The sequence below is a fragment of the Pelmatolapia mariae genome, linkage group LG13, assembly GCF_036321145.2.
Source record: "Pelmatolapia mariae isolate MD_Pm_ZW linkage group LG13, Pm_UMD_F_2, whole genome shotgun sequence".
Lineage (NCBI taxonomy): Eukaryota > Metazoa > Chordata > Actinopteri > Cichliformes > Cichlidae > Pelmatolapia > Pelmatolapia mariae.
Window position 1 is genome coordinate 24,441,509 of NC_086238.1, and position 24,665 is coordinate 24,466,173.

The following is a 24,665-nucleotide window of genomic DNA, read 5'->3' on the forward strand; positions in this document are numbered from 1 at the left end:
TGTGCTACTGTTGTTAAAAATTATTTAAAAAAAAACAAAAACAAAGTAAGCTAAATATACTATGGGAGTAGTAATTAGGCCTTGGTTACAACTTAAAGTGTAACCAAAATCAATTAGATTCACACACAGTATTATTATAACCATAAAAATATCACATTTTCTGTGGTCTGTAATTATCAGAAACCCAATTCCACACACCAGCAAGTCTGTGATTCCTGAGAAAGTGCTTGGACATTAGTGTAGCTCCAATTCATCTTCAAAGAACGTGTAGAAACCTTTAACACACTCACTTTACTACAGCAAGTGTGAATGCATTTAGGTTGGACAAAACCCAGACTATTGCTACCAACAGTACATTTACTATACTTCACACATCTGTCTAGAATGTGCCTCCATTGTTGAACAAGAGGAAGTGGCCTACTGTGCATGTACAAATTTATTTATATTGTATACACCTAAACACCTTGGGTAATGTGTCCAAAGACAGCAAAGTCATGTCCAAAATCATATGAAGCTGATCACACTTCAGATCAGAAAGAAATAAAAGCAACTTGTGTGGGTCAGTCTTTCTCTACAATCACCTGCAGTGAAGTGACAATGAAATTAAAGAATTTCTCTCACATGGAGCTTGTTGTTTATTGCACTGCATGTTTTAATGCAGTTGGTAATAAACTGAAATTAGAGACCACACAAATCCACTGTTGGCTTAATACAATTTTATAAAGAACAAAGCTAATTTCACAAAGTGTCTCAAAGATTTCGTTTTTGACAAATCATTGTAATAAAAGACATGAACAGATCCCTAGGAAACGATTTAAAAAGTATTCATAACTCACTGAGCACACTGTCAAAGGCTGACATGGCACATGCAAGCTACCTGGATTTCATCCTAATCATTTCAAATTTTACTTTTTAAACAAATGGACACCATTAGTACAAATGCTATAGAATAAAGCAACACATTTCCCAGTGTGACTGACGAGCCTCAGAGTGTCTCAGGTGTCGCCCAGTAACCTACACAGAAGTGTTCACTGTGGCTCCAGCACTTATTCAACAGAATAAGTAACAAGGTATTAGTCTTCAAGCTGAAGGTCAAACAGATGTTTTTTTTAAAAAACAAAAATAAAAAACCAACAACAAAAAACCCAAAATGAAACAAACAAACAAAACAAAACAAAACAGCATACAGAGCCTAATGCATTCATACCAAAACAAAAACTCATCCTTTGGCTTCTGAGCAGTGGGCGATAACTGCTAACGGGATTGCAGTGAGAAGGCAAACCACAATGCACATATATATCTATAAAAAACACAAAATGTGTAGTTGAAAGTCCCTTTCTGGCTTGCTTTTACAAATTAAACATGCAGCCATGCGATATGGTATGATTACAGCATATCGTCATCATCTCCTCCTCCGTACATGTCGGCCAGTTTCTTGAAGCGAGGGCCCCATTCACTGAGGCAGTCATAGTTCTGGTCTCCACTGCTTGAAGAGTTCAACGAGGAGAGACTTCCTGCATCAGAACCACCTCCCTCATAGTCAAACACCAGCAGGGAGTCATAAGGGGGTGCTGTTGGGTCGTTGTCTGCAGCCTTCAGATTCTGTTGGAGGAAATTTTACACAACTTACTTCAATTACCTCACATGGAGCAGAATAAAGTAACAGATTAATGAACGTGGCCATTATTAAAGCACAGACATGATGTACTGTTAGAAAAAAAACATCCAACTTCTGCCACTTATCTGGGAGCAAGTCAATTAAACAACTCCCTCTTTTTCTTCTCTTAAAACGTAAATAAATTAAAATTCCCTCTACCATGACTGGAGCCAAAGTAATGCCACCCAGCATGAAACCCTGTGGCTCTGCTTAGGTTCCCATTTTCTGTAATACTGTGGTCAATGTTATCAAATGACGCACTGAATTCACACCTCAGTGTCACATTAAGTTTTAAGGAGCTTTAGAATCTCACTCACATCTTCAATGAAGTTGCCAATCTCTTCGGGGTTGGCAGGCCGTGGCCGGTACTGAGGAGCAGGCATGAAGTTTGGCACTACTTCATTCCTTAACACATCGGGACGGTTGTCCAGGCCACGGTGGAGAACACTCAGGTCATAGTCCTGAAAGAAGGTGATTTAATGATGCATTATTATATGGAATGTTTTTGCTGTACTTCTGCAATCCACTCTCTTCATTCACTTAGCCCGTTGTCTACTCAAACTTTTCTATCACTAAAAAGCCTGGGTCAAATCACTGAAATGGAACAAATTTGATCAGCCTTTTTAAACATTTCCTCTCAAAAAGAAAATCTCAGGTTTTCTGTTCCTGAGACTTGTGTGTGCGCAGCTTTGATTAATGTGTAATCAGAATGAGTGTCCATTTACCTGATCATCCTCGCCACCTCCTTCTTCATCATAGTAATAGACGTTGTCTCTGACACCATCATCCAGCAGGAGTGGCTCCTTTTTCTCCTTTTTCCTCTGTTTTGCAAACAGCAGCACTAGCAGCAACAGCGCTGAACACAGAGCACAAAGTTTAGCACACAGTAACCAACCAAATCCCACTTAGCTGGGAAAGGAAAGAGATGCACCGTCCTGAGACTACAGATGTGTGACTCACCGAGCAGCAGGACGGCTCCAAGTATTCCGAGGATAAGGGGCAGGTTGCTGCCACCTACAGCACGGCCTAAGCATGTCGGTTCTGCACCCCTGCAGTCACACACTTCAGCTTTGATGATGCTGTCCTGCTCCAAGCCATGCTTGTCTGCCACTCTCAGTATAACACTGTACTCTCCACTGGGCAGCTCAGTGCCTAAATTCAAGATGATGCCCGTTCCTGAAATAAACAAGACAGCATGGATTTGTTTTGTCTCACTTTCACAAAGCTTTACCACCTCTTTAAAGCCACGTTGCAACAGTTTTGTTTTTTTTTTGTTTTTTTTAAGTCTTGTATAGCAACAATGTCCTCACACAAGCACCAATCACTCCAATCTCAATGTTCAGTGGTGAACACTGAATTATGTCTGACCTAAACAATCCTAACATTTGCAAATCACACGTTAGCAGGAAAAAATACTTATTTTGGTTTCTGAACCAAAATATTTAAAATTCTGGCCATCTTATTGGACAGCATAAGTTTGTACTTGTCACATGTTAGCAGTGTACATACTGGAGTCGTTCATCCTAGCGGTCCAGTTGGTCTTTGACATGCCCTGTAAAGACACTGAGTAGGGAGGTCCAAATTCTGGTCCATCTTTATCTGTTACTGACAGCAGCTGAGGAGCTGAATCCTTGTTGCACACCTGAGGAAACAAAGTCACAGTGAAGCTTTTCTTTATGCTGAATCACATGACTGCACACTTGGACTTGCACTTTTTAATTGACCCCATCCTAAGTTCACTACATTTTACTGTTTGAGAAAGTAATTCATGCCTTTATTTCATCCAGGCTTGATGAAAATGCTCTGTTGCAGTAGCAACAGAGCATTTTGGAATCAGCCGTGCTCTGCTCTCTCATCTACTACTTGTTAAAATGCAGCAGCCCGACTCCTGACAGGCACACGTAAGCAAGACCATTTTTTCCATGTTTTGGCTCTTTTTCACTGGCTTCCAGAACATTTTAGAAATGACTTCAAAATTCTGTTTGTTTTTAAGCCTAAACAGATTAGCACCCTCTTAACCTCACACAGTTCTAACAGAACTTAAAGCTCTGTTTTATTCAATTTATTTGAACATTTTGGTCAACCTGTATCATTTTTAAATTGTGCTTATAAATACACTGACTTTACATAGAAAGATTCTGCACCATTAGACGTGTTCAACACAAAACCGCTGTTGAGCTGATGAGAAATAAGACACCTTAATGTTACGCAGCTCAACGACAGGAGCATTGTCATTGACATCTTCCAGCTGAATGATCAGAGTACCAGTTCCTGTAGCTGGGACTGCATCTGGTAACAGAACAAACATCAGGAGAATAACATTTATTACAATGATATTTCACTAGGTTGTTGAAGAAACCCAAGTTCATAGTAATGCCCACAGACTTTCCTCTAGACTTCTGATCCTTATAACTGGCACTTGGATTTTAAAACAAAGATTTGAGGGCTAAAACTAATGGCTAAGATCAAATGAATTACTGAATTACTAATTATTAAATTATTCAAATTAAGGGTTGCAATGTTATTAATTGGGAATGTCCCAGGAAAGGCCGTTTGTGCTGGAATTTATATTGAAAAAAAGATTCCATTCCATCATTCAGTGATCAGTCTGTGCAATATAGAATTTCTTGTCTTACAACTTTATCTTAAGTGACAGTATACAGGCTAGCCCAACTTATCCATTTGAACAAGTGTTCTTCCATAACTTTTCAGAAATGGGAATTTTATTTAAAGTTATAAATTATAATTGTCTTAACTGCCACCTACCATTATCATATGCACCAATGGTTGCAGTGTATCTGTTGTTTGTGACAAAGGTAGCCTCTCTGTCCATGAGTGCTCTCACTTTAATAAGACCTGTGTCCTTGTCCACGTTCAGCCAGCCTGCAGGGTCAGTCAATATTTTGTACCTGTACAAGACAGTCACAGAAAGATGGCAAAACTGTGAGGCAGGGTGATTACAATTAGCATGTTTCACAATATGGCACAATGTGTTATTTGATTTTGGACATCCTCTGACTGCAGCACACTGCATCAGTGTGCTCTAAAAATCATTGGACTGTCTGTCAGAACTCTGGCACAGGTTTTCAGCCAACAGGCCCTTAGACAGGCAGCCAAAATCATCAACGACCCCTCTCACATTCTTCACCCCACATTTCAATGGCTTTCCTCTGGGCGACGCCTCAGCTGCATTTCCTACAGGACTGAGAGGAGGAGAGCCACCTTTGTCCCCAAAGCCACTCTGCTTTTTAACTCCAGCTGATAAGAACATTTCCCACACCCATAAACATAAACTACACTCTTCTTACACTACTGACACTTTATTCACTTTTAGTCACTTGCAGTTATTTATTCACCTTCAGTCACTTTAATTTTAAAACTAAGTTTAAAACTGTATATTCTGTGTATTTATTATTTCACTCCTATTGCCTGTTCTTATTGTCCTTATCTTCAACGTATGCTGCTCGGTTGTTTGTTATTTATCCCCAAGGGGCAATAGACACCGGCGCAAGATGGCGCCGGTGTCTATGGCTGGCCGTCTTTACTCTCGCTCTCGCCTGCATCTGCCTCTTTGCTCTTTACCCTCTCTATCCCGGCTTCTGGATTATGGCATAGTACTTTTTATTTTCTTTATATTATGCTCATCAGGTGGCTGTGCATTATTAACATACGACCGGCGAACACTCCTAGACCTCCGTTTCTCCTATTCACATCGCTTCGATCGACACTGGACTTTGGGACTTGCCGCCCCACTACGACCAGACGCCCCCCACTCGCTTTCCCTGCCTACCCCCTTTTAATCTGTATAAGAAACGATACAGGAGACGCGGTAAAAGGAGTGGATTCCGTGTGCGTATGAAAGCTTACCTTGAAGCACGGGCTACGGTGTACCCATATGCTTCTGGGGACTCGCTACGCTCTCTCCGTGCAGTCTCCAGTGATCGCCCCGTCGCTAAACTGCTTGGCCACCGGTGGATTTGCTCCGTCTCACAGCAAGCTTACCCAGCCCTCCCAGCGGCATGCCTCCCTGCTCGGACCTGGATCGCTTCGCACAGACGTGGTGTCAACCACAGCAACCTCAGAGCCCTGCGGCGTGCTACTCGTGCGGATGCTGCGCCCTGGACACGGATGGCTCTTTTCAACGTCAGGTCGCTGGTAAATAAGACCTTTGTGTTAAACTACTTTTTCTCCACCATGAGCCTCGATGCTCTCTTTCTGACGGAGACCTGGATTTGCCCTGGTGAGTCGCTTCCTTTTTCTGAGCTTCTCCCCCCGGACTGTGTCTTTTTTAGCTCTCCGAGGCTTAGCGGTAGAGGCGGCGGTTTAGCCTCGGTCTCTAAATGCAAATACAAAGTCTGACAGCTACCCTGTTCTTCCTACATCAGTTACGAGGCTCAATTTCTGGAGATGACCGCCTCGCGAACTTCTCTGATTGTTTTGGTTTACCGGCCACCCAAATACAATAAGACTTTTATTCACGAATTTGCTGACCTTCTTGGTTCAGTTATTTTTAAATATGACTGTGTGCTTATTATGGGTGATTTTAACATTCATATCTGTTGTAATGATGATCCGTTAGCCAAAGACTTCCTTGCATTAACGGACTCTTTTAATCTTGCCCAGTGGGTTAATCAACCAACCCACGCTAGGGGCCACACCCTTGATCTGGTTTTTTCATATGGCTTGGACATTAGCATTAAGGACATAAGTAATGTTGGGATTTCTGATCACTTTCCTGTTATCTTTGATGTTAACTTATGTACTTCTGAACTTCACCCTGATGCTCTCCTACGCCCTACACGTATAATTAATTCTGGAACTGTGGAGAATTTTTCAATGTCTTTTTTGAAACTTGCCTCTTCCATTCCTGACTGTTCCCTGGCTTCCACGACTGATGACTTTGCTAGCACCTTTTTTCCACATGCTCCTCCATCCTCAATACTGTTGCCCCTGTTAAAATGAAGCACCCTAGATCCTTTTCCCGATGCTGGCTAAATGATTCTACACGTGCTTTGCGACGTGTGTGCCGCCGGGATGAGAGAAGATGGAAGAAAGATAGACTCCAGGTTTCTTATGATATCTTGCGTGCCAGCCGGTTGCAATTTCAACTTGCTGCTAAAACGGCCAAAGCTGCCTTTCTGTCTAAAATCACTCTTACTCATGGTCACAACCCCCGATCCCTTTTTAATGTTTTCAACTCATTGGTTAACCCGTGTCCTGAATTGCCACTGGCGTGCTCTCCTTCTCTCTGTGAAATTTTTTTTAACTCATTTTATTTGTAAAGTCTTACATCTTAAGTCCTCGCTCCCTCCAGTGTCGAGTTTTACTCCCACCCCTGGTTGTTCATCATCATTTCAACAGTTTGAGCCGGTGTCACTCCATACTCTCAAGCGATTTATTGACCAATCAAAGAACACCTCTCCTGCCTATGATATCCTTCCATCTCGTTTAGCTAAGGATTGCTTCAGTGTAATTGGACCCAGCATCCTATCTCTAATGAATATATCTCTACTTGCAGGCTCTGTTCCTTTAGCCTTCAAACACGCTGTTGTCCAGCCCGTTCTTAAAAAAAGGAACCTTGATCATAACGATCTTGGGAACTATAGGCCGATTTCTAAGCTTCCATTCCTGTCTAAAATACTGGAGAGGATTGTTCTCTCACAACTCCAGCCATATTTGGATACGAATGCCATCTATGATAAATTTCAGTCTGCTTACAAACCCTGTTATAGTACTGAAACGGCCTTGCTCAGAGTCCTCAATGATCTCCTTCTGATTGCTGACTCCGGACGCTCTTCAGTCTTGGTCCTACTAGATCTATCCTCGGCCTTTGATATGGTAGACCATAACATCCTATTAGCGAGGCTTGAACACACAGTTGGCATTGGAGGTGCCGCCCTAGACTGGTTTAAGTCATACCTGACGGTCCTTCTCGATCAATTTTGGCCCTTATTTCTCCTCTGCTGCACCTGTCTCCTGCGGCGTGCCTCAAGGATCTGTCCTTGGCCCCCTGCTCTTCTCACTGTATATGCTCCCCTTAGGCACAATCTTTGAGAAGTATAACATCGCACATCATTGTTATGCCGACGACATACAGATGTATTTCGAGCTAACTGATGATCCCTCTATGTCTCTGCACGGCTTTCGCGAGTGCATGCGTGAGGTCAAAAATTGTCTCGCAGGTAACTCTCTTATTCTAAACGACAGGAAAACGGAAATTGTCGTGTTTGACAGTAGAGTCCCCCGTGGCCAACTCCGTGATGCCCTCGGTTCCTTTAACAGTTTCCTCACCGACACTGTTAGTGACCTGGGTGTATTTTTGGATAGCTCTTTTAAGTTCGATAAACAAGTGTCTTCTGTTGTGAAATCTTGTTTCCATCAATTGCGTCTTATTAGCAAGGCCAGACATTATGTTCCACATAGGGACCTTGGAAAGCTTATCCACGCCTTTGTGACATCTAGGTTGGATTATTGCAACTCACTTTACTTCGGTCTTAACTCTACTCTCCTCCATAGACTTCAAATTGTTCAGAATGCAGCTGCTCGCCTCCTTACTGGTAGTGGGCGGCGTGTCTCCATTACCCCTGTCCTTGCTGATCTGCATTGGCTTCCCGTTAAGTACTGCATTCAATTCAAAATCTTGCTGCTTACCTTCCGAATTATTAACAATATAGCGCCAAGCTACCTTACTGAGCTACTTAGATCATACACCCCTACTAGAGCATTAAGATCATCTTCCCAGTCACTCTTGGTACTGCCGAGATCTCGGCTGAAGACTAGAGGTGACCGCGCGTTTGCCTTGGCTGCACCCGATTTATGGAACAACCTCCCCATCGCTATACGCGAGTCTGATTCCATCCATTCCTTCAAATCGCGGTTAAAAACCCACTTATTTAGCCTCGCCTTCTCTACCAGTTAACGCTTGCTTGATAGTCAGCTTAACGCTTTTCTTATCTTTGGCTTATTCTCAATTACTTTAAATTCATTTTTTATTTTTGACTGTTTTATCCTCTACATTTAGCTTTCTTTTATGCTTTTATATGCAATTCTTTTGCCTTTGTGTGTTTTAATGCCATTCAACCTGCCAGCACGTTTTGGTACCTTGCCATAGCCCTCATTCTTCCCTGTTACTTCATCTCATCCTCTTGAATGTTAAGCACTTTGGTACACCACTGGTTTTTAAATGTGCTATATAAATAAAGTTTGTTGTTGTTTGTTGTTAAAGTCTTCTGATTCTGTTCCTCTGCTTACTCGCCAGGATAAATTCACGGTGGCACATTAGCGAGAATTAAACACATTAACTGTTACAGGGTTCTTGCATCATTTAAAAATACTGATGGCCACTAGTACTATCCATCATCCTCCTAGTAGATGCAGCTATGGTATGAATTTGAATGTCCTAAGTTGCCTCATTCTTGGGTTATTGGATTCACAAACATTGGTGTCCATGGCGCCCATCCAGTAGGGTGGTGACAATACCCCATGAGCTTTTTACAACTAGGGGTTTAAAAAAAAATGCTTTAAGACCTTAACATTACAAATTAAGACAATGTCAATATAATTAACTGTATTTGGGTCTTTTAAGGGCCTAATATACCATTATGGTATCAGCTTTTCAGTGTTTTATTGCTATAGACCATATTCTGTAATTTTATCTGCCAAACTTGACTGTGAATGAATTTTGACCATCAAACAGAAGACAGAATCTAAATACTTGACATTTATCTGTGATATTTAACCATTTAGGGTTTCATCCACAAATTTAATCCTTAGTTACTTAGGAAAAACAAACCTGACTGAGGGTTTTAGCTACAAAAGTCTGTGTACTGCTTAAGTGTTAATTTAAGTGAATTTTAAGAAAGAAATTGAATGTTTGCAGCACTTATGTGGTCAGTGATAATTTTCTTTAGCAGTAGAAGTCTCTCCCCCCCGACTTACGAGACTGTCTGCTTGCGTGCAGTGTCTGGGTCTGAAGCAGTGTACTGCACCACGACTTCATCCACAGCAAGGTCCTCTGGTTTTACCACAAGCTTCTCCTTTGGATCAAACACTGGAGCTTCATTCACATCTCTCACATTCACCACCACTGTGGCAGTAGAAATGACAACAGAAACACCAGGAGCAAAAGGAATCTCATTCTCCACCGAAACCAACAGGGTGTGCTTGCTGGCCCTCTCAAAGTCCAGCTCCTGGTTGGAAGGAAGACAGAAAAAAAGAAAAAAAAAAAAAAGCCCACATAAGGGTGTTTGCACAGATTTTTATTAGGTAACAAGAAATCACAAAAAATGCTGCCATCACGTGACACAAATATTCATAGATAAGTATCTCCCAATATTATGAATTAATTCCTGATTTTCTTCCTACCTTTGCAGTAGAAAGGATTCCTTCCTGTTTGTTAGTTCCCGTTTTTACTGTGAAAAGTCCATCAGGATCACCACTGACGATCTTGAACTTGGCGTTCCAGGCTGGAGTTTGTGGTTCATCCTCATCTGTTACGATCATCTTTACCACCAAAACATCCTTTTTGTTTTCATCAACTGTTGCATTATACTGTAGGAAAATAAAGGATGAGTCAGAAATCATGGCAGTGAAAACAGATCTAAAGACTCCTCACTAGGAGTAGAGAATAACGGCCTCATTTTGTAGTCTGTGTCATTAAATATAATGACCTAATAAGGTTCATTACTTAATGCAAGTCTGCAACTAAATGTGTGGCAAATATTGTTTGTAAACTGCATTTGCACATTTTACATGTGCTGTCAAAGACTCACCATTCTCTATAGAAACAAGGCACACAGTCGTTTGGGCCGATCAAACAAGATCATTTCTTTTGTGTCTTTTGGCACAAAAAAGCCACAACTCACAATTTATGGCAACTGTGACCCAGAGTGAGAAGAAGCTATCATGCAAAGACTTTAAATACATCTGAGCATCACTGAGCATCGTTGCTTGTTAAGAGTTTTCTTGCTGTTTGTTTTGAAATATTTAGATTCAATAAAACCATTCATTGGAAGATCATTTTGCATGTACACATGATCTTCCAATGTAATTTTGTCATGAACATAAAACCATTGTGGGTTTTTGCTGTGTCAGTATGTGTGAGTGCAACATTAGTAATGCAGTTAGATAGAGACTGAATGTGTTCTGCTTTAACAGAGTGAAAAGGCAGCAGTTAAACAGGAAGTTTGCAGTTACGAGAACTTCATACTTACATATTTCTGAGTGAAGACTGGAGCGTTGTCATTGCTGTCCGTCACCGTGAGGATGACTTTTGTTTGTCCAGTTAACCCTTCTCCTGCCATATCTGCTGCTTGTACTGTCAGAGTGTACTGTGGATATTTCTGTTAAGATACAGGGACTGTTAAGGTACATCAGCTCATCAACAGGAAGGAGGAAACACTGACATCAGTTTACAGACTGTAACACAGCCTTCGGACTGACTAAAGCTCTTCATCTATGAAGATTAATATTAATAATATTAATATTTTGCTTATGACAAATACCTGCCAACATGATGCTGTTGAGAGCCTTGGTCAAAGTTTTTAAAATAATGAATTCCATAAACAGTTGGTACAACGCTGTTTGCAGTTGCTCTGTGAAGTCAGTAGCAGAGAGTTTTACGATGCTGCACCAAAAACAGATTGCTCTGATCTGCCATAGTTTGCATGGAAGACACAGACTTGTCTGACAAACTATTTGCCAAGTTTGAAATGTGTGTCCAGAGGCATGGCACAAACCAGAAATGTAGACAGATAAACTATACATATACCTTAATGGCTGTGTCAAGTTTAAGTTTCACTATCAAAAAAACAAAACTTGTTTTGTTTCAGATTCAGACCAGAAACTTTCAGATTCATCTTTAAATTGGAGGCAAAGACTTCAATGTGACTGGTGACTAATTTGATCCTTTTTTTTTTTTTAAATAAAGGAAAAAACAATTTGAAAAAAACAAAACTTGTTGGGTTTTTTTTTTTGCAGCACCCTCTTTGTGACCGATTTCTAGTAGTGACAGGCAGACTGCTGATCCTGATTCATTATAAAATGTTTTTTCAACCCTTAGGTGTTTTTACTGTGTTTTAAAAGGACACTTGTGTTTTAAATGTGTTTAACAAATCTTACCTCTCTGTCTAGTCCTTTACCAGTGACTCTGATGCTTCCAGTAACTGGGTTGATTTCAAACATGTTCTCATTGGGCAGTGGTGGGTCCTGGTTCAGAATACGATAGCGGAGATCTGAGTTGAGATTATCTGCCTCATCGTTATCTTTGGCCTCAACCCTAACCACCTCAGTCCCTGGAGTGGAGGAAATAAAAAAGAAGTTCCTGAAGGTCTTCACACTGCTTCATTTAAGAAATGTATTAAATCAAAATGGACTTCACGCAAAAAGTCTGCTAATTTCCTTCCAACCCAACACTTATCCTGTTTGATTTTGGTGTCATTTTGATTTTCAGAATTTTCTAAATATCTTAAGATTCATTAAATATAGTGGATAGGAATTATAAATAGGAACAAAAGATATGAAAACTACCAAAGAAGTCCAGTGGCAATAAGGTTTCTATACATACCGATGGCCGTGGCCTCAGCAACATTTGCGTTGTACTCCACCTCAAAATAAGGTTTGTTGTCGTTCTGGTCGATCACATTGACTATAATCTCCATAGGAGCCTCAGCTTGTCCTGCTCCTTCTACCACAGCGTGTGCTTCAAACTACAGAGAAGATTTTAACTCGTGTCATTTAGAAACTTTCAGATTCATCTTTAAATTGGAGGCAAAGACTTCAATGTGACTGGTGACTAATTTGATCCTTTTTTTTTTTTTTTTAAATAAAGGAAAAAACAATTTGAATGAATGAATTTTTCTTGGAAAAAGAGCAAACAAAAAAACAGTGAAAAGACTTATTGGCTGGATATTTGATCATCTGCTGTAGATGTTGTGAGGCCTCACTTGTTGTTTACGTTTGACTGTTTCTCAAAAGGGTGTTGTGTGTTCCTTTTTGAACGAATAAAAAGATCTGCAATTTCCAGCAGGAAAAGTTTAACAAACGTAGTACAGTTTGTTAAACGTGATCAGTCTCAATACTTCTGTAAACTGAATATTTCACATTAAGAACCTGTTGTTTCTTAACTATGCAGTGTTGTGTTTAACATGACACTGGGACAAAGCAAGATGTTTTAATAAAAAAATAAATAAAAATAAAATGCAATAATCACTTGGAAAAACATTTGGGGATGCTTACCGTGTAGCTGGCTGTTTCCTCTCTGTCGAGTGGCTGTGTTACATACAGATTGCCAGTCTGCCTGTCCATTTTGAAACGTCCAACAGGAGGCAGATCAGCTCCTGGACCAGTGATGCTGTAAAAGATCTTCCTTGATTTGTCTTCATTAGAGCGGATCTGGGGGAAAACAAACAAAGAAAAACAACACACACCACACAGGACTGAGTTAGATCATGCTCAGTGTCAGTAAGAGTTACACAGCAAAGAGGCTGTGCACTGTAGCATAATCGGCACTCAACACAATCCTGGTTATTTTGAAATCCAGTTTAGAAGGACTTATCTTGTGATCTTATATCAACAAAACTGCTAGATTCTCCAAGCATTTGGTGAATTTCTTTTGATATGAAATAAGTTTTAAGTGTCATTAACTTATTTTAACTAATGTGACTTATTAGCTTAGTCTTATAGTTAACCAACAATCAGCTGATCCCCATGAGAAAGCACTTGGTCACAGTGGGTAGGAAAAAGACAAAACAACCCCCCCCCTTAACTGGAAAAACCTCCAACAGAACCAAGCTCAAGGGGAGCCGGGGGTTTAAGCACAGAGAGATGGGGCAAATTCTGGCATTTACAAGCTGAAATTAAAAGAGAAAAAGGCTAATTATATGTAAGGGACAAATGAACTTTAAGTTTGTCCCTTAAGTATAAACCTTTGAAAAAAAATTTTTTTTGGACCTTTTTTGCCTTTATTGATAGATACAGTAAGATGGGAGGAGGGAGAGAGGGGAAGACATGGAGCAAAGTGCTCTGGGTCAGACTTGAACCCATCTTGGTCTCTCTCAGCTATACGGCACGAGCTAAACCGGCACCCTTAAGTATTAACTTTTATGTTAACTTTAGACTAACAGTCAAGTAAAAATGTCTTAGTTAGACATCCAGGAAAACAAAACTTTGTAGATTAAATAGTAAGAATTAAATGGGGAAGAAAAAATAAATAAATAAAGGACATGTGGACTGCAGAGTAAACAATGGCGACATCCTCTGCAGAAATAAACATTTAGAAATAAAAATGTCTAAAATGTTTGATAAAATGACGTTTATTGTCAAATTAATCACAAGGTCATTCAGTTCACCTTACCTGAGCTACTTTTAGGGGATAGGTTCCTCTCTGATTCTCAGGAACATTGAGTGGAGGAATAACCCAGTCCCTTTTCCTCCTCCTCAGCCCTCCACCAGACTTGGGAAATTGCAGAATGGGCACTTGTGGATCAGTGGCATTCTGGAAGAACATACAGACAGCTTTTTTAGCTAAAGCTTGGATAGAAGAACACTTAGAACACAACTAAACTACAAGTAGGAGGACAGAGGTCCTCAGAATGGGTTTTAAATTATTTTCAGACTATGACGGGTCTGTGGCTGTCCAGAGTTAACATCAGTTTCAACATCTCAGCCATAAAGGCCAATGAGGCATTATCGTGACCCTACCAAGCAGGCAAGCAGGACATGTTGATACTCAAGTTTGTGAGTTTGATAAATTATATGTAACCTCATGAGTTAACTTGCCATCTGTTGTATCTACTAAAAATGTCAGAAACAGGCATTTTGCATGTATCGATTCCTCCAAAGTTCCATCCAAATGTACCTTTCCTTCATGCCCCATTAAACAGTGTCTCTAAACATACCTCTGTGTGGTTAATAGAGTCCACTTCAGTACTGTGATGCTGAATGTTGAAGTTTGTGTGGGCTCCATGGTGGTGCTTTCCACGGTGATGTCTATGGTGATGCTCAGGGTGAACGACACTGACTGGAACTGTTATTTTGTTACCTTGAGAGTCCCAGCAGTGGATGAAGAAGTTCCGGTGTCCTTTATGAAGAACAACCTCTCTGTTTACCTGGGGAAAAAAAAAAAATAAATTATTAAAAAAATAAAACCTTATCTGGAATACAACATGCACTACATTCGTTAGTATAAGTACTCACAAATCTTACTTCAACATCTTCTACTTCTACTCACCGTTAATGTACCATCTGCCTTTACAGTAAAGCGACTGTCATCAGTGCTGAAAAGAAATAGTGTGCGCTCTGTGCAGTCAGTGAAGCCCACTGGGAAAGGATAGAAAAGAGTTAATCACTATGAATGTGGTACATATAGTGAAAAATCTGACAAGTTCTTTTGTATCCAAAGAAAAGCAACAGACACCACTCCCTCTTCCTTAACAAAAGCAGTATAAGTGACTGCAAGATGACTGAATGGTTTTTAGCTCTGATAGTAGCAACACTCAGTCAGGTTATCAACATTATTTACTTTAAAAAAGCAAAAAAAAAAAAACAACGTCCTGTTGGCATCTACTCTTAATGACATTTTACTGAATTGTATTGAAACAGGACAGAAACTGGCATATGATGTCCAGATATAAATGTCCACAATATTTTCCTAAATAAACAAGGTAAAGCTGTACAGACATTTACACAGCGTTTTAATTGGATTATCATGAATTGCTTTTGTCTTAAAAAAACATCAACGCAGGTAATTAGTTATTCTGTAGAGACAATTGATAAAGACAAACGAATATTCACATTAAAGCAAACATGCATAACCATAGCTTATTAAAAAACAAAAAAATGTTGAAGTCTGTTGATAAGAAGCTTTTAAAAATCTTTCAGTTAATTGAACCCAAAGAAAATGGTTCATTTTTCAGTGTTTCACAACATTTGAATAGCAAAGCCTGTAAAACAGGTTCGGGGATAGTGCTCTGACCAGCAGGTAAAAGTAACTGAGAGAAGCAGAGTGAGAGCAAGCTGAGACATGTTTGGGTTTCAACTAAGAACAATGTGCCCAGCTAATCTGCTGAAGGCCATCTGGGCTGGAGGAGTCCTTTACAACAGCAGAGTTATTCCATGTAAGGCTGCAACTCAGGTCTAAACCCTCGGACAGTTTCATACAAACAAATCTGTCATGTGAAATGATGTTGGACAATAGAAACAAATACCCAATAACAATTTCATTTAGATTATGACAAAGAGTAAAGCACCATCCAGGCAGAAAACATTAACATCCAAATCAAAAACACGTTTACCAAAATACCCATGTACGAGTCTACACTGGGTTGTTCTTACCGTTGCCCAGCCTCATGCCCGGCCTCAGATGTTCCCTGGACACTCTGAAAACCAGCAGCTTTGACTCAAATCCAGGCACACATGTTGGCCTGTTAGCTCTCTCTAGTGCTGAGACCTAGGAGAGGAGCAACAGTTTCAGTTAGACGTACAATAAAACTTCAGGCTTATAAGAGTTCGAAACTGAATAACTACAGGTTTTAAAAATCAAAACAATTAAAAACTTCAAACCTGAAATGTTTTCAGCTTTGAAAGGGTCAGGATTTTAGGTTTTTCCTTAAGCTGAACGTCGTGCAGCTTTGAGCTGTTGTTCAGAAAATGCCATGCCTTGGCAAAGCATTGCGCTGCTTAATATACACAGTTTAAACACTGAATAATAAAGAACAAAATAACTGTCACTTTAAATCTAATGAAAATGTATCCAACGCCCCGTGTAATTATATGAATGAATTGAAATTGTGCCTGTAAGCCAAATGACTTTTCATTATTTATTTATTTTTTTAAAATCCCCAAAACGATATTACTTGGATGATAATCCGTTTTCTCTTTTACATTAATGAATCTTTTTTAAAGTGCTTCTCGATATGTTTAAGACAAAACAGACTGGAGTGAACAAAGCTGAAACGTGTTTGCATACGAAACCACAACTCTGAACTGGAAATTAACCTGCAGACAACGTCATCAGCGGAATCAGGGCGAGGCTCGCTCACAACCTCGAACTCTTCGAGGCGGAAGGGTATGAAAAGAAAAAAGAAAGACGGCCTAAACCTCCGCGTGTGTTCTGCGGTTTCGACACTTTTTTTTTTTACATATTTTTTAAATTTGTTCCAGATTGCTCTGCGGAGAAAGCTACTACACACAATAAGGATTTTAGACCCCCACAAGTTCGTTTGGCCCACTTAGTCCCAGGAAGTACCATAGCTAATAAATGTATTTTTTTATTAAAATCGAAGGCTACTTCACGCATAAACGAGGCGCTGAAATTATTCCGCGAAAAAACTGCTTGTAAGATACCCGGTGTTGTCCAGTTCAATCAATTAAGTAACAGGATTAACCGACATTTATTTTTTGTCACTTAAAGTAGAATGGACAGTGAGAGAAATGAGCACCGATGGCAAAATATTAACCAAAAGAGGAAGTCTCACCTGGGACACGACGATTAAAGCACCAAAAACCGCGAACAATGCGGTCCCCATTTGTCCAAGTCGTATTTTTAATATTCCTCTCAAGTATACAGCCAAAAACGAAAAGAATCCTAAATATATTCCTCTGTGAACTCGCTTCTTGGCGTCTTCCTGTTGTCCCCTGAAGGTAGTTTCTGTAACTGAGAATCGACTCTACAAGGCGCTGTTTCAGGTACTTTCAGCACATGACGTCAGCTTACAGGTGCGCAGGTTCCGTGTTCCTAATATGGTCATCCCAGCCCGTCACACCTGAAGTTACAGGAACAGGTAGTTTCTGTTCATAAATAATCAACAGAGACACAGCGGATCGTAGCAGCGTACAGCGTTATTATCAGCAATGATCTGAGTCTGAGTTCAGTCAGCCACATTCGGGAGCTCTCAGTCTCATTTCCTCTTACTGATAATCTGTCTCTCACTCCCCATGTCTTTCTCACACATACACACACATACACTGAAATTCAGACTTCATCCACAGTTGCTTACTAAGAATCACTAAAAAAACACGTGAAGCTGCTGACAGAAAAACATCTTTCATTTGTAAAGCCAACCAACAGTGTTATAAAGTCATTAGTGTGAAACCAGCCTCAAAACCACAAACGTCTGTCTGAAAACCAGTGGATGTATTCAGCAGAGTGTTGAAAGGAAATCATCGACAGTATCCCCGAACAGAAGCCAAATACAGAATTTGATGATACAAATTTAAGCATTCAGCTTTATTTGCTTCAGTTTTCACTGTCATCTGAATATACAACATCCCATTTGCTAATAAGCTGTTGTAAGCGTACCCACTATGTGCTGATAAACATCAGTAATTGATACTGAAGAAAAATGGACTTTTCTCATCCATGCTGTTCTTACCCTCACAGTCTGAAAGCATCTGACTGAGAGAATGCACTACTACTTTATTTTAAATGGAATTTCATTTATTCAAGTCCAATAGTTTAAGAGAACAATGTTTGTAGTAGTCTACAACAATAGTTCTCCAGGTTTCTTGAAGGACATTGTAAAGTTCTTCTTAAGATGTTGGTAGCTTTTTCTTCTATTCTCTGTCAGGATTATCTTTTTGGGGTCTTTCTGTTGTATTCCTGCTTCAGTAATATTGAGATCCGGGCTCTGGGAGGCCAATTCATCATGGATAGTGTTCCACTGTATGTTTTTCTATCTGGGCCTGCTTTTACTGCATTGGCAGTGTATCATTGGCATGCTGAAAAAACAAAGCTGTTGCCAACCAGATGCTTTTTAGATGGTAGATCAAAATCTGATGATACGTTTCAGCTTTAATAAGACACTCACTGTTGAATCTCTTCACCTGACAGTCCTCACATTTTTAAGGATACACTGCACAACATGCAGAGATATGCCAAGATATTCTAATGGCATTTTAACAGAAAAACTACAATTTTATACCTGTCACACTGTGTTCTTTGTCATTTTTTCTTTTTTTACAGAATCAACTAAAGAAACGGGAACAATTATGTGTTTTTGTGATCAACAAAGTGCTTAAAGATTTGGTTTTACTTGTGCTATTTGTCAACTAACACCGATTCACCTGTGTTACTTGCCTTTTTAGGCTTGACTGAGTGATATATAAAGAATTGAGGAGTAGATCAAGACTGTTTGCACAGGACTGGATATCAGAGATTGTAGCTTTCCTAAAATGCAGCCACAAAAGGATATAATAGTATTACCAGCTAACATCTGGCAGACACAAACAAATGCTTGTGGAGTTAAATGGTAATTAGACTAATTCTTATATAGCGTTTTTCTGCTCTCTCGGAGCCCTCAAAGCGCTTTATACAACATGCCACCTTCGACTATTCACACAAGCACTTTCTTCTATGCTTCTAAGCACTTTCCAGCTAACCTTCACACACATTCATACTTGAGGGGGGGCTAAGACTACACTGAAATATTCAAGTCCACTGGGTTTCCTTAACTAAAACAATGCCAAGATGTGTGAAAAGTAAAAAAATAAAATAAACAAGAACCCTAACCCTAATTACTTTTCCAAGAAAATAGAAACTTGATGGAAGCTAGCAGCTAACATTAGCTTACTCTTTAGCTTTCAGGAAATCACACTGATAAGCACATAAAACTGATATTAATTAACTTCATATTTAATACACGACTTAGCAGATTTTTACTGAATTGAAAACTGAAATAACATCTATGAAACCATCTAATTAATTTCGGTTTTTGACAGACCTTTAACTAACTAAAGTTTGCCAAAATGATAGTTAACTCTGGGAACAGATATTCTTGCTTGAATGTTAGCAGATCCTATAAATATTTGCTAGTTTAGCAAATTTCAGCATACCCTGATTACAAACAGTTTCACAGCACTGTTCAAATCCTGTCATTGTGATGCTGATGAGCAAATAAAACACCGTTGGCAAACAGTTTACTCACCATGAATGTAGCCAGGCTCAGCCATAGCTAATGTTAGCTGCTGGATTCCTCTTCCCTCCTTTCTTTCTGAATTCTGTGCTTGGTATGTTTTTGGTACCAAGCACACCATTGCTGATGGATATTTAATTAGAATATTAATACATTAATCAGCAATTCTTCTTTGTAAAATTACAATAGATGATTGGAAATGTGTTATTAGAATTTACATGCAAGGTCTAACTGAATATGCTCTGACTTCCGAAAACATTTTATAGAAGCAAAATTATGAAAATCAACCAGTGCATGAAACTACTGTTAAAATGACAAGTTAAGCTGAAGATGGTTATTTCAAATACCCTTTATATCATATGTTGTGTAGTCTAATCCTCACAGTTTAAGAGTGAACAGGCATGGAAGATAGGGGATTTTTGAAAAGCAGTTAAGTGATGTTATCTTTTGCTCCTTTCTTTCATCATCTATCCCTCGAACACAGAGATGTGGGGGTGGGAAGAATGGTCAGTTTACAGTGACCACCACTTAGCCAATAAAAGATCAGTGTGTGACAGAGAGGGAGGGAGAAAGAGGAAGCAGAGAGAATGTGAGGGCAGAGAAGGAAGAAGGCAGTGAAAAGTGTCATGTTGCATTATCAGTTTCTTGAGATGGAAGAGTGAGTGATCCTTTTAAGTCACTGTGTAATGTGTAATCATTCCTTTAATGTAGAAGTTGATTCTCTTTTTGATTCAAATTTTTTATCTACCACGACTTTGAAACCACCTTCATAAATACACTTATGCATTCTTTTATTTTACTGACATTAGATACAAATTTTCATTCAGGGGGAATTAAACTAGAAGAATTTAAGATTTAATGTTCACAATAAATGTCTGTTCATTGCAGGATTATGACACTATAATGTTCTCTAATGATGGCCGTAGAGTTTCACTTTCAGGTATCCATGTTTGGTAAGACTGGAATATCTCAAGGACCATTAGATGGAATTCCATGAAATTTTAAAAAGGCATCCTTGGAGTTTAGAGGAGGAACTAATGAGATGCTCAAATCTTTCTTCAAGCACTTGGCTGACTTTAAATGGATGCGACAAACATATCACATTATGCTACGTGAGAGTCAGGGTGGACTGACAAAAACATTCTGGTTTAATTAGATGTTTAATATTAATAACTCTGTATCCTTAAACATGCTATATTTTAACCCAAACACAGAACTAGCCAAACTGATGCAGTAACTGCTGTCTTAAATAAATTGTGCATAACATTACATAAATCAACTGGACACAATTTCTCCAACATTTTTTGAAAAAAAAAAAAAAATCATAAATGCATATAAATATGCATTTTTGCAAGGTAAAAATACTCTTCTACTTTACTAGAAGAGAGATACCTAATGTTTATTAGTCAGCATTTAACCGGTTTACTTCTTGTGGAGTTGTAGATGTTACATCACGATGTTTTTGTGAGTTTTTGCTGTGTTTTTTATTCGTCCTTTGATGGTCTGGGAGCAGACACACTCTTTATGGGAATGGGGGTTTTGGGGGGATGACAGGAGAAGAGAAACTGCAGAGAGGCAACTCTGGTACCTGGATATCTGGATAATCATGTTGTGGGGTGTTTAATAAAAAGACAACTCCCATTTCAGTCCAGTAACAGCTGCAAACCTGCCATGCAACATGAACAGCGTCAGGATGAGTAAGAGAACCCTGGGAGAATTTCGAAATACAAGTTTCTGACATTCACTCTTCTTTTCTGTCAGCTAAGAGACAAAATGTATTTTAACCAGATATCTTATCTTTTGTGGAATTTCTGACAATGAACCATTATTACATTGTCTTACACATACACAGACACACACACACTATGTGCACAATGTGTCCTTGCGTTATCCTTCTGGAATGTGCAACAAGCTCACAGGCTCCACAACATGAACTTGAATTTGGTAAACTATATCCAAAAAAAAAAGAAGTAGAGATGCATAATACAACTGTGAAAACAGAAAGAGAAATTAGGCAGTGAAGGAACTTTATAACAGGAAGTGAAAAAAGGGAAATGAAAAATAAAACAATTAGTTTGACACAGCCCATTTATATTAGTTACAGGTTGAATGTCATTTTAGCCATCCTTTGACTTTGCATTTAACACCATCACTCACATAAAACCTGTAATTTTATACCCTAGAAGACTATAGTTCATAGGTTTTCACATTCTCACCAGCATTAGGTGTACTTACTGTGTATAGTGCTAACAATCAAATAATAGTAATGCTTTCTATGCTGAACTAAAGCACTTATATTTTTCACTTTTTGTGCGTCATCTTGAAGCTGACCAGTGTTTGCTAATAGGCATTTGTAGGTAATTTTGTCATATAATACAGAATTAGGTGGGATTTGGCAAGTGTGGAACCCTCTGGTCTGGTATAAAACTACAGTGAGGGGCTCAAAATAACTATTTAACACGATGAGCTTGGTTTCCTTGTTAAGCAGCTTGCTGCTGGCTCCGAGGTTCACTGCTCTTTTGGTATTTGGCTATCTGCATTCTGGAAAAGCAAGCAAGTATTCATGCAACACCTCAAGGAGCTTTATATTTTAAGGTAAAGACTCTACACCAATAGACAGAAAACCTCAACAATCACATAAACGCCTTATGAGCTTTCGCTTGGCAACAGTGGGAAAGAAAAACGTCCTTTGAACAAGAAAAAACTAATATCTGTAATAAAAATACATTAGCACAGAGATGAGTCCAGTGTCAGAGGCCACAGGATGATAATTTCACTTGACACTGGTAATGGTTATTTCACTTGTTGTTGCTATGAGGGGCTGAATTGAATGGGCATTCCATATGATCACCACATTGCTGCTAGTTTCTGTCTCTGTTGAAACCTCTTAAGATGAGCCAAAGTTCACCCTGGCAGAGCTGTTAGTCCAGATTCATGGAGTCTTAAGTTAAGGAGTATTCTTTCACTTTTAAACCTAACTGCCTTACTAAAGGAATACTTTCTAATGCCTTCTGACACTTAGTTCTGCTGTCAGTTAATCTAGTGTACTATGGTTGCCCTTAAACTTCTCATTAAACATAAATATACCATTTAAACATAAACTCGGATCATTTGCCAGAAATAAACCCTGTGCTCTTTTGTCTGTTATACTACCTGGCAGACTGTCTCTTTCAGTCAAGGCAACCAAAGGCTGCTGCAAAAGGGAAATCATGTCAATTATTAACTGTTGGGTCAATGTTTATAGGCCAGTATCTGCTGACAGCAGTGAGGAAACACAGAAACTGTTGGATAAAAAAAAAAAAAACAACAGTAGTGAGACGGTTCAATAGCTAACGAGCCTAACTTTTATAAGCAGCAGTTGACTCATAAACATATAGTACCTGTAATTCAGTTTCAGGAAAATTTACAACAAACAAAAAATCTCGAACCTCAAAACACTTTATAATATATTTTTTTCATTAGCATTATTACTAATATTATATTTATTAATAACAACTAATAATCAAATACAGAGATGTGTATAAACACACAGTAAGTGAAACGAGGGGATTGAAGAAGAAACGCTCAACAATGCATCATTAAGTCTAGGTTGGGCCCCACCAACCTAGACTTAATGGAGCATAACTAAGGGAGGGCTCGGTCTACCTGATCCAGCATCACTATACAGCGAGGAACATAAGTATCTGAACACCTGAGAAAATCAGTGTTAATATTTGGTACAAAAGCCTTTGTTTGCAATTACAGAGGTGAAACGTGTCCTGTAGTTCTTGACCAGGTTTGCACACTGCAACAGGGATTTTGGCCCACTCCTCTACACGCCCACATAGCAAGTCTGACCCGGATCTGGTATCAAGCCGGCACTGCTGTTTGACTTCTGGCATGATAAGACGCATGTCATCCAGATATGGACCAGGCCTGGCATAGATGGCATGTCTATGTGATAGCATGCCATATCTGGCTAGATTGTGGTTTGATTTCTGTGGCCCAGGCCCATAGAAAACAGGTCTGGCCCGGATCTGCCATCAAGCTGGCACTTCTGACTGACCGGTGTCATGGCTGAGTGTATGTCAACACTTGTGGGACAGGTCTGGCAATGATGGCATTATTTATGTTCCTATTTTCCTATTTTAGTTAGAAGACCCAAATGCCATGTTGTAATACTATACTGCTATGGTAGCCAACGTTTCAAATGTAGGTTTTACAGGTCTGTGAGTGTAAATTTTATCCAAAACCTAGTGAAGGTTTACTCATGTTTACCACCGGGTGGCTGTAGCTCAGGAGGTAATGCAGGTCACCTACTGATCGGAAGGTTAGTGGTTCGATCCCTGGCTCCTCCAGTCTGCATGTCAAGAGTGTGAATGTGTATAAATGTAGTCAGGAGGCACTCAGTTTAGAGAAAGTGTGCGAGTGGGTGAATGTGGTATGTTGTATAGAACACTTTGAGTAATCCGGGAGAGTTGAAAAGTGTTATATACGAATCAGTGCATTCACTGTCTGAACAGATTTTTGTCATGTTACTTTTGCACTATTATGTTCCGGCACATGTTGTCATTACATGGCTTGATTAAGGTACACATTAGGCTGACATCTGGGGCCAGAGCTGAAACTGTTCTGGGCCAGTAGTGTGCCTGCAACTGGCCTTGTCCTGGCCCATGTGTGGGCCACCTCTGGCAAACCAGATCTGGACCACCAAAGGGCCGTCATTCTTTGCGGTATGTGTAACCATATGTAAGCACATTGTGTGGGCCAGATCTGGGCCATACCAATTTTGCTATGTGGGACAGATCTCCTCTAGACGTGTCAAGTTTCTGAGCTGTTGCTGAGCAACACAGAGTTTCAACTCCCTGCAGAGATTTGCTATTTCATTTAGGTCTGGAGACTGGCTAGGTCAGTCCAGAACCTTGGTATGCTTCTTATGGAGCCACTCCTTGGTTAACTTGGCTGTGTGCTTCAGGTCATTGTCATGTTGGAAGACCCAGCCACGACTCATCTTCAATGACTGAGGGAAGGAGGTTGTTGCTCAAAATGTCATAATACATGACCCATTCATCCTGTCCTTAATACAGTGCAGTCATCCTGTCCCCTTTGCAGAAAAGCAC

General features: G+C 39.6%; 1 protein-coding gene across 1 annotated transcript; it reads right to left on the reverse strand.

The window, feature by feature from the left end:
• Positions 1-710: 710 nt before the first annotated feature.
• Positions 711-17,217, reverse strand: LOC134639953 (B-cadherin-like). The gene is made up of 18 exons (XM_063491480.1): positions 17,131-17,217; positions 15,989-16,103; positions 14,886-14,974; positions 14,554-14,763; positions 14,010-14,150; positions 12,893-13,048; positions 12,222-12,363; positions 11,777-11,949; positions 10,870-10,998; positions 10,022-10,207; positions 9,596-9,846; positions 4,424-4,566; positions 3,855-3,946; positions 3,167-3,299; positions 2,618-2,833; positions 2,383-2,513; positions 1,975-2,118; positions 711-1,602 (listed from the first exon to the last, which is right to left on the reverse strand). Exons 1-18 carry the CDS (start codon positions 17,179-17,181, stop codon positions 1,387-1,389), a joined length of 2,718 nt encoding a protein of 905 aa, XP_063347550.1. The 5' UTR covers positions 17,182-17,217; the 3' UTR covers positions 711-1,386.
• Positions 17,218-24,665: the final 7,448 nt, after the last annotated feature.

Coding starts and splice junctions, on each gene's coding strand:
- LOC134639953 (XM_063491480.1), bottom strand. CDS start 17,181: ATGGGGACCGCATTGTTCGCGGTTTTTGGTGCTTTAATCGTCGTGTCC. Junction 10,999..11,776: donor GTAAAGGACTAGACAGAGAG/GTAAGATTTGTT, acceptor GTATCTTAACAG/AAATATCCACAGTACACTCT. Junction 10,208..10,869: donor CAGTCTTCACTCAGAAATAT/GTAAGTATGAAG, acceptor ATTTTCCTACAG/TATAATGCAACAGTTGATGA.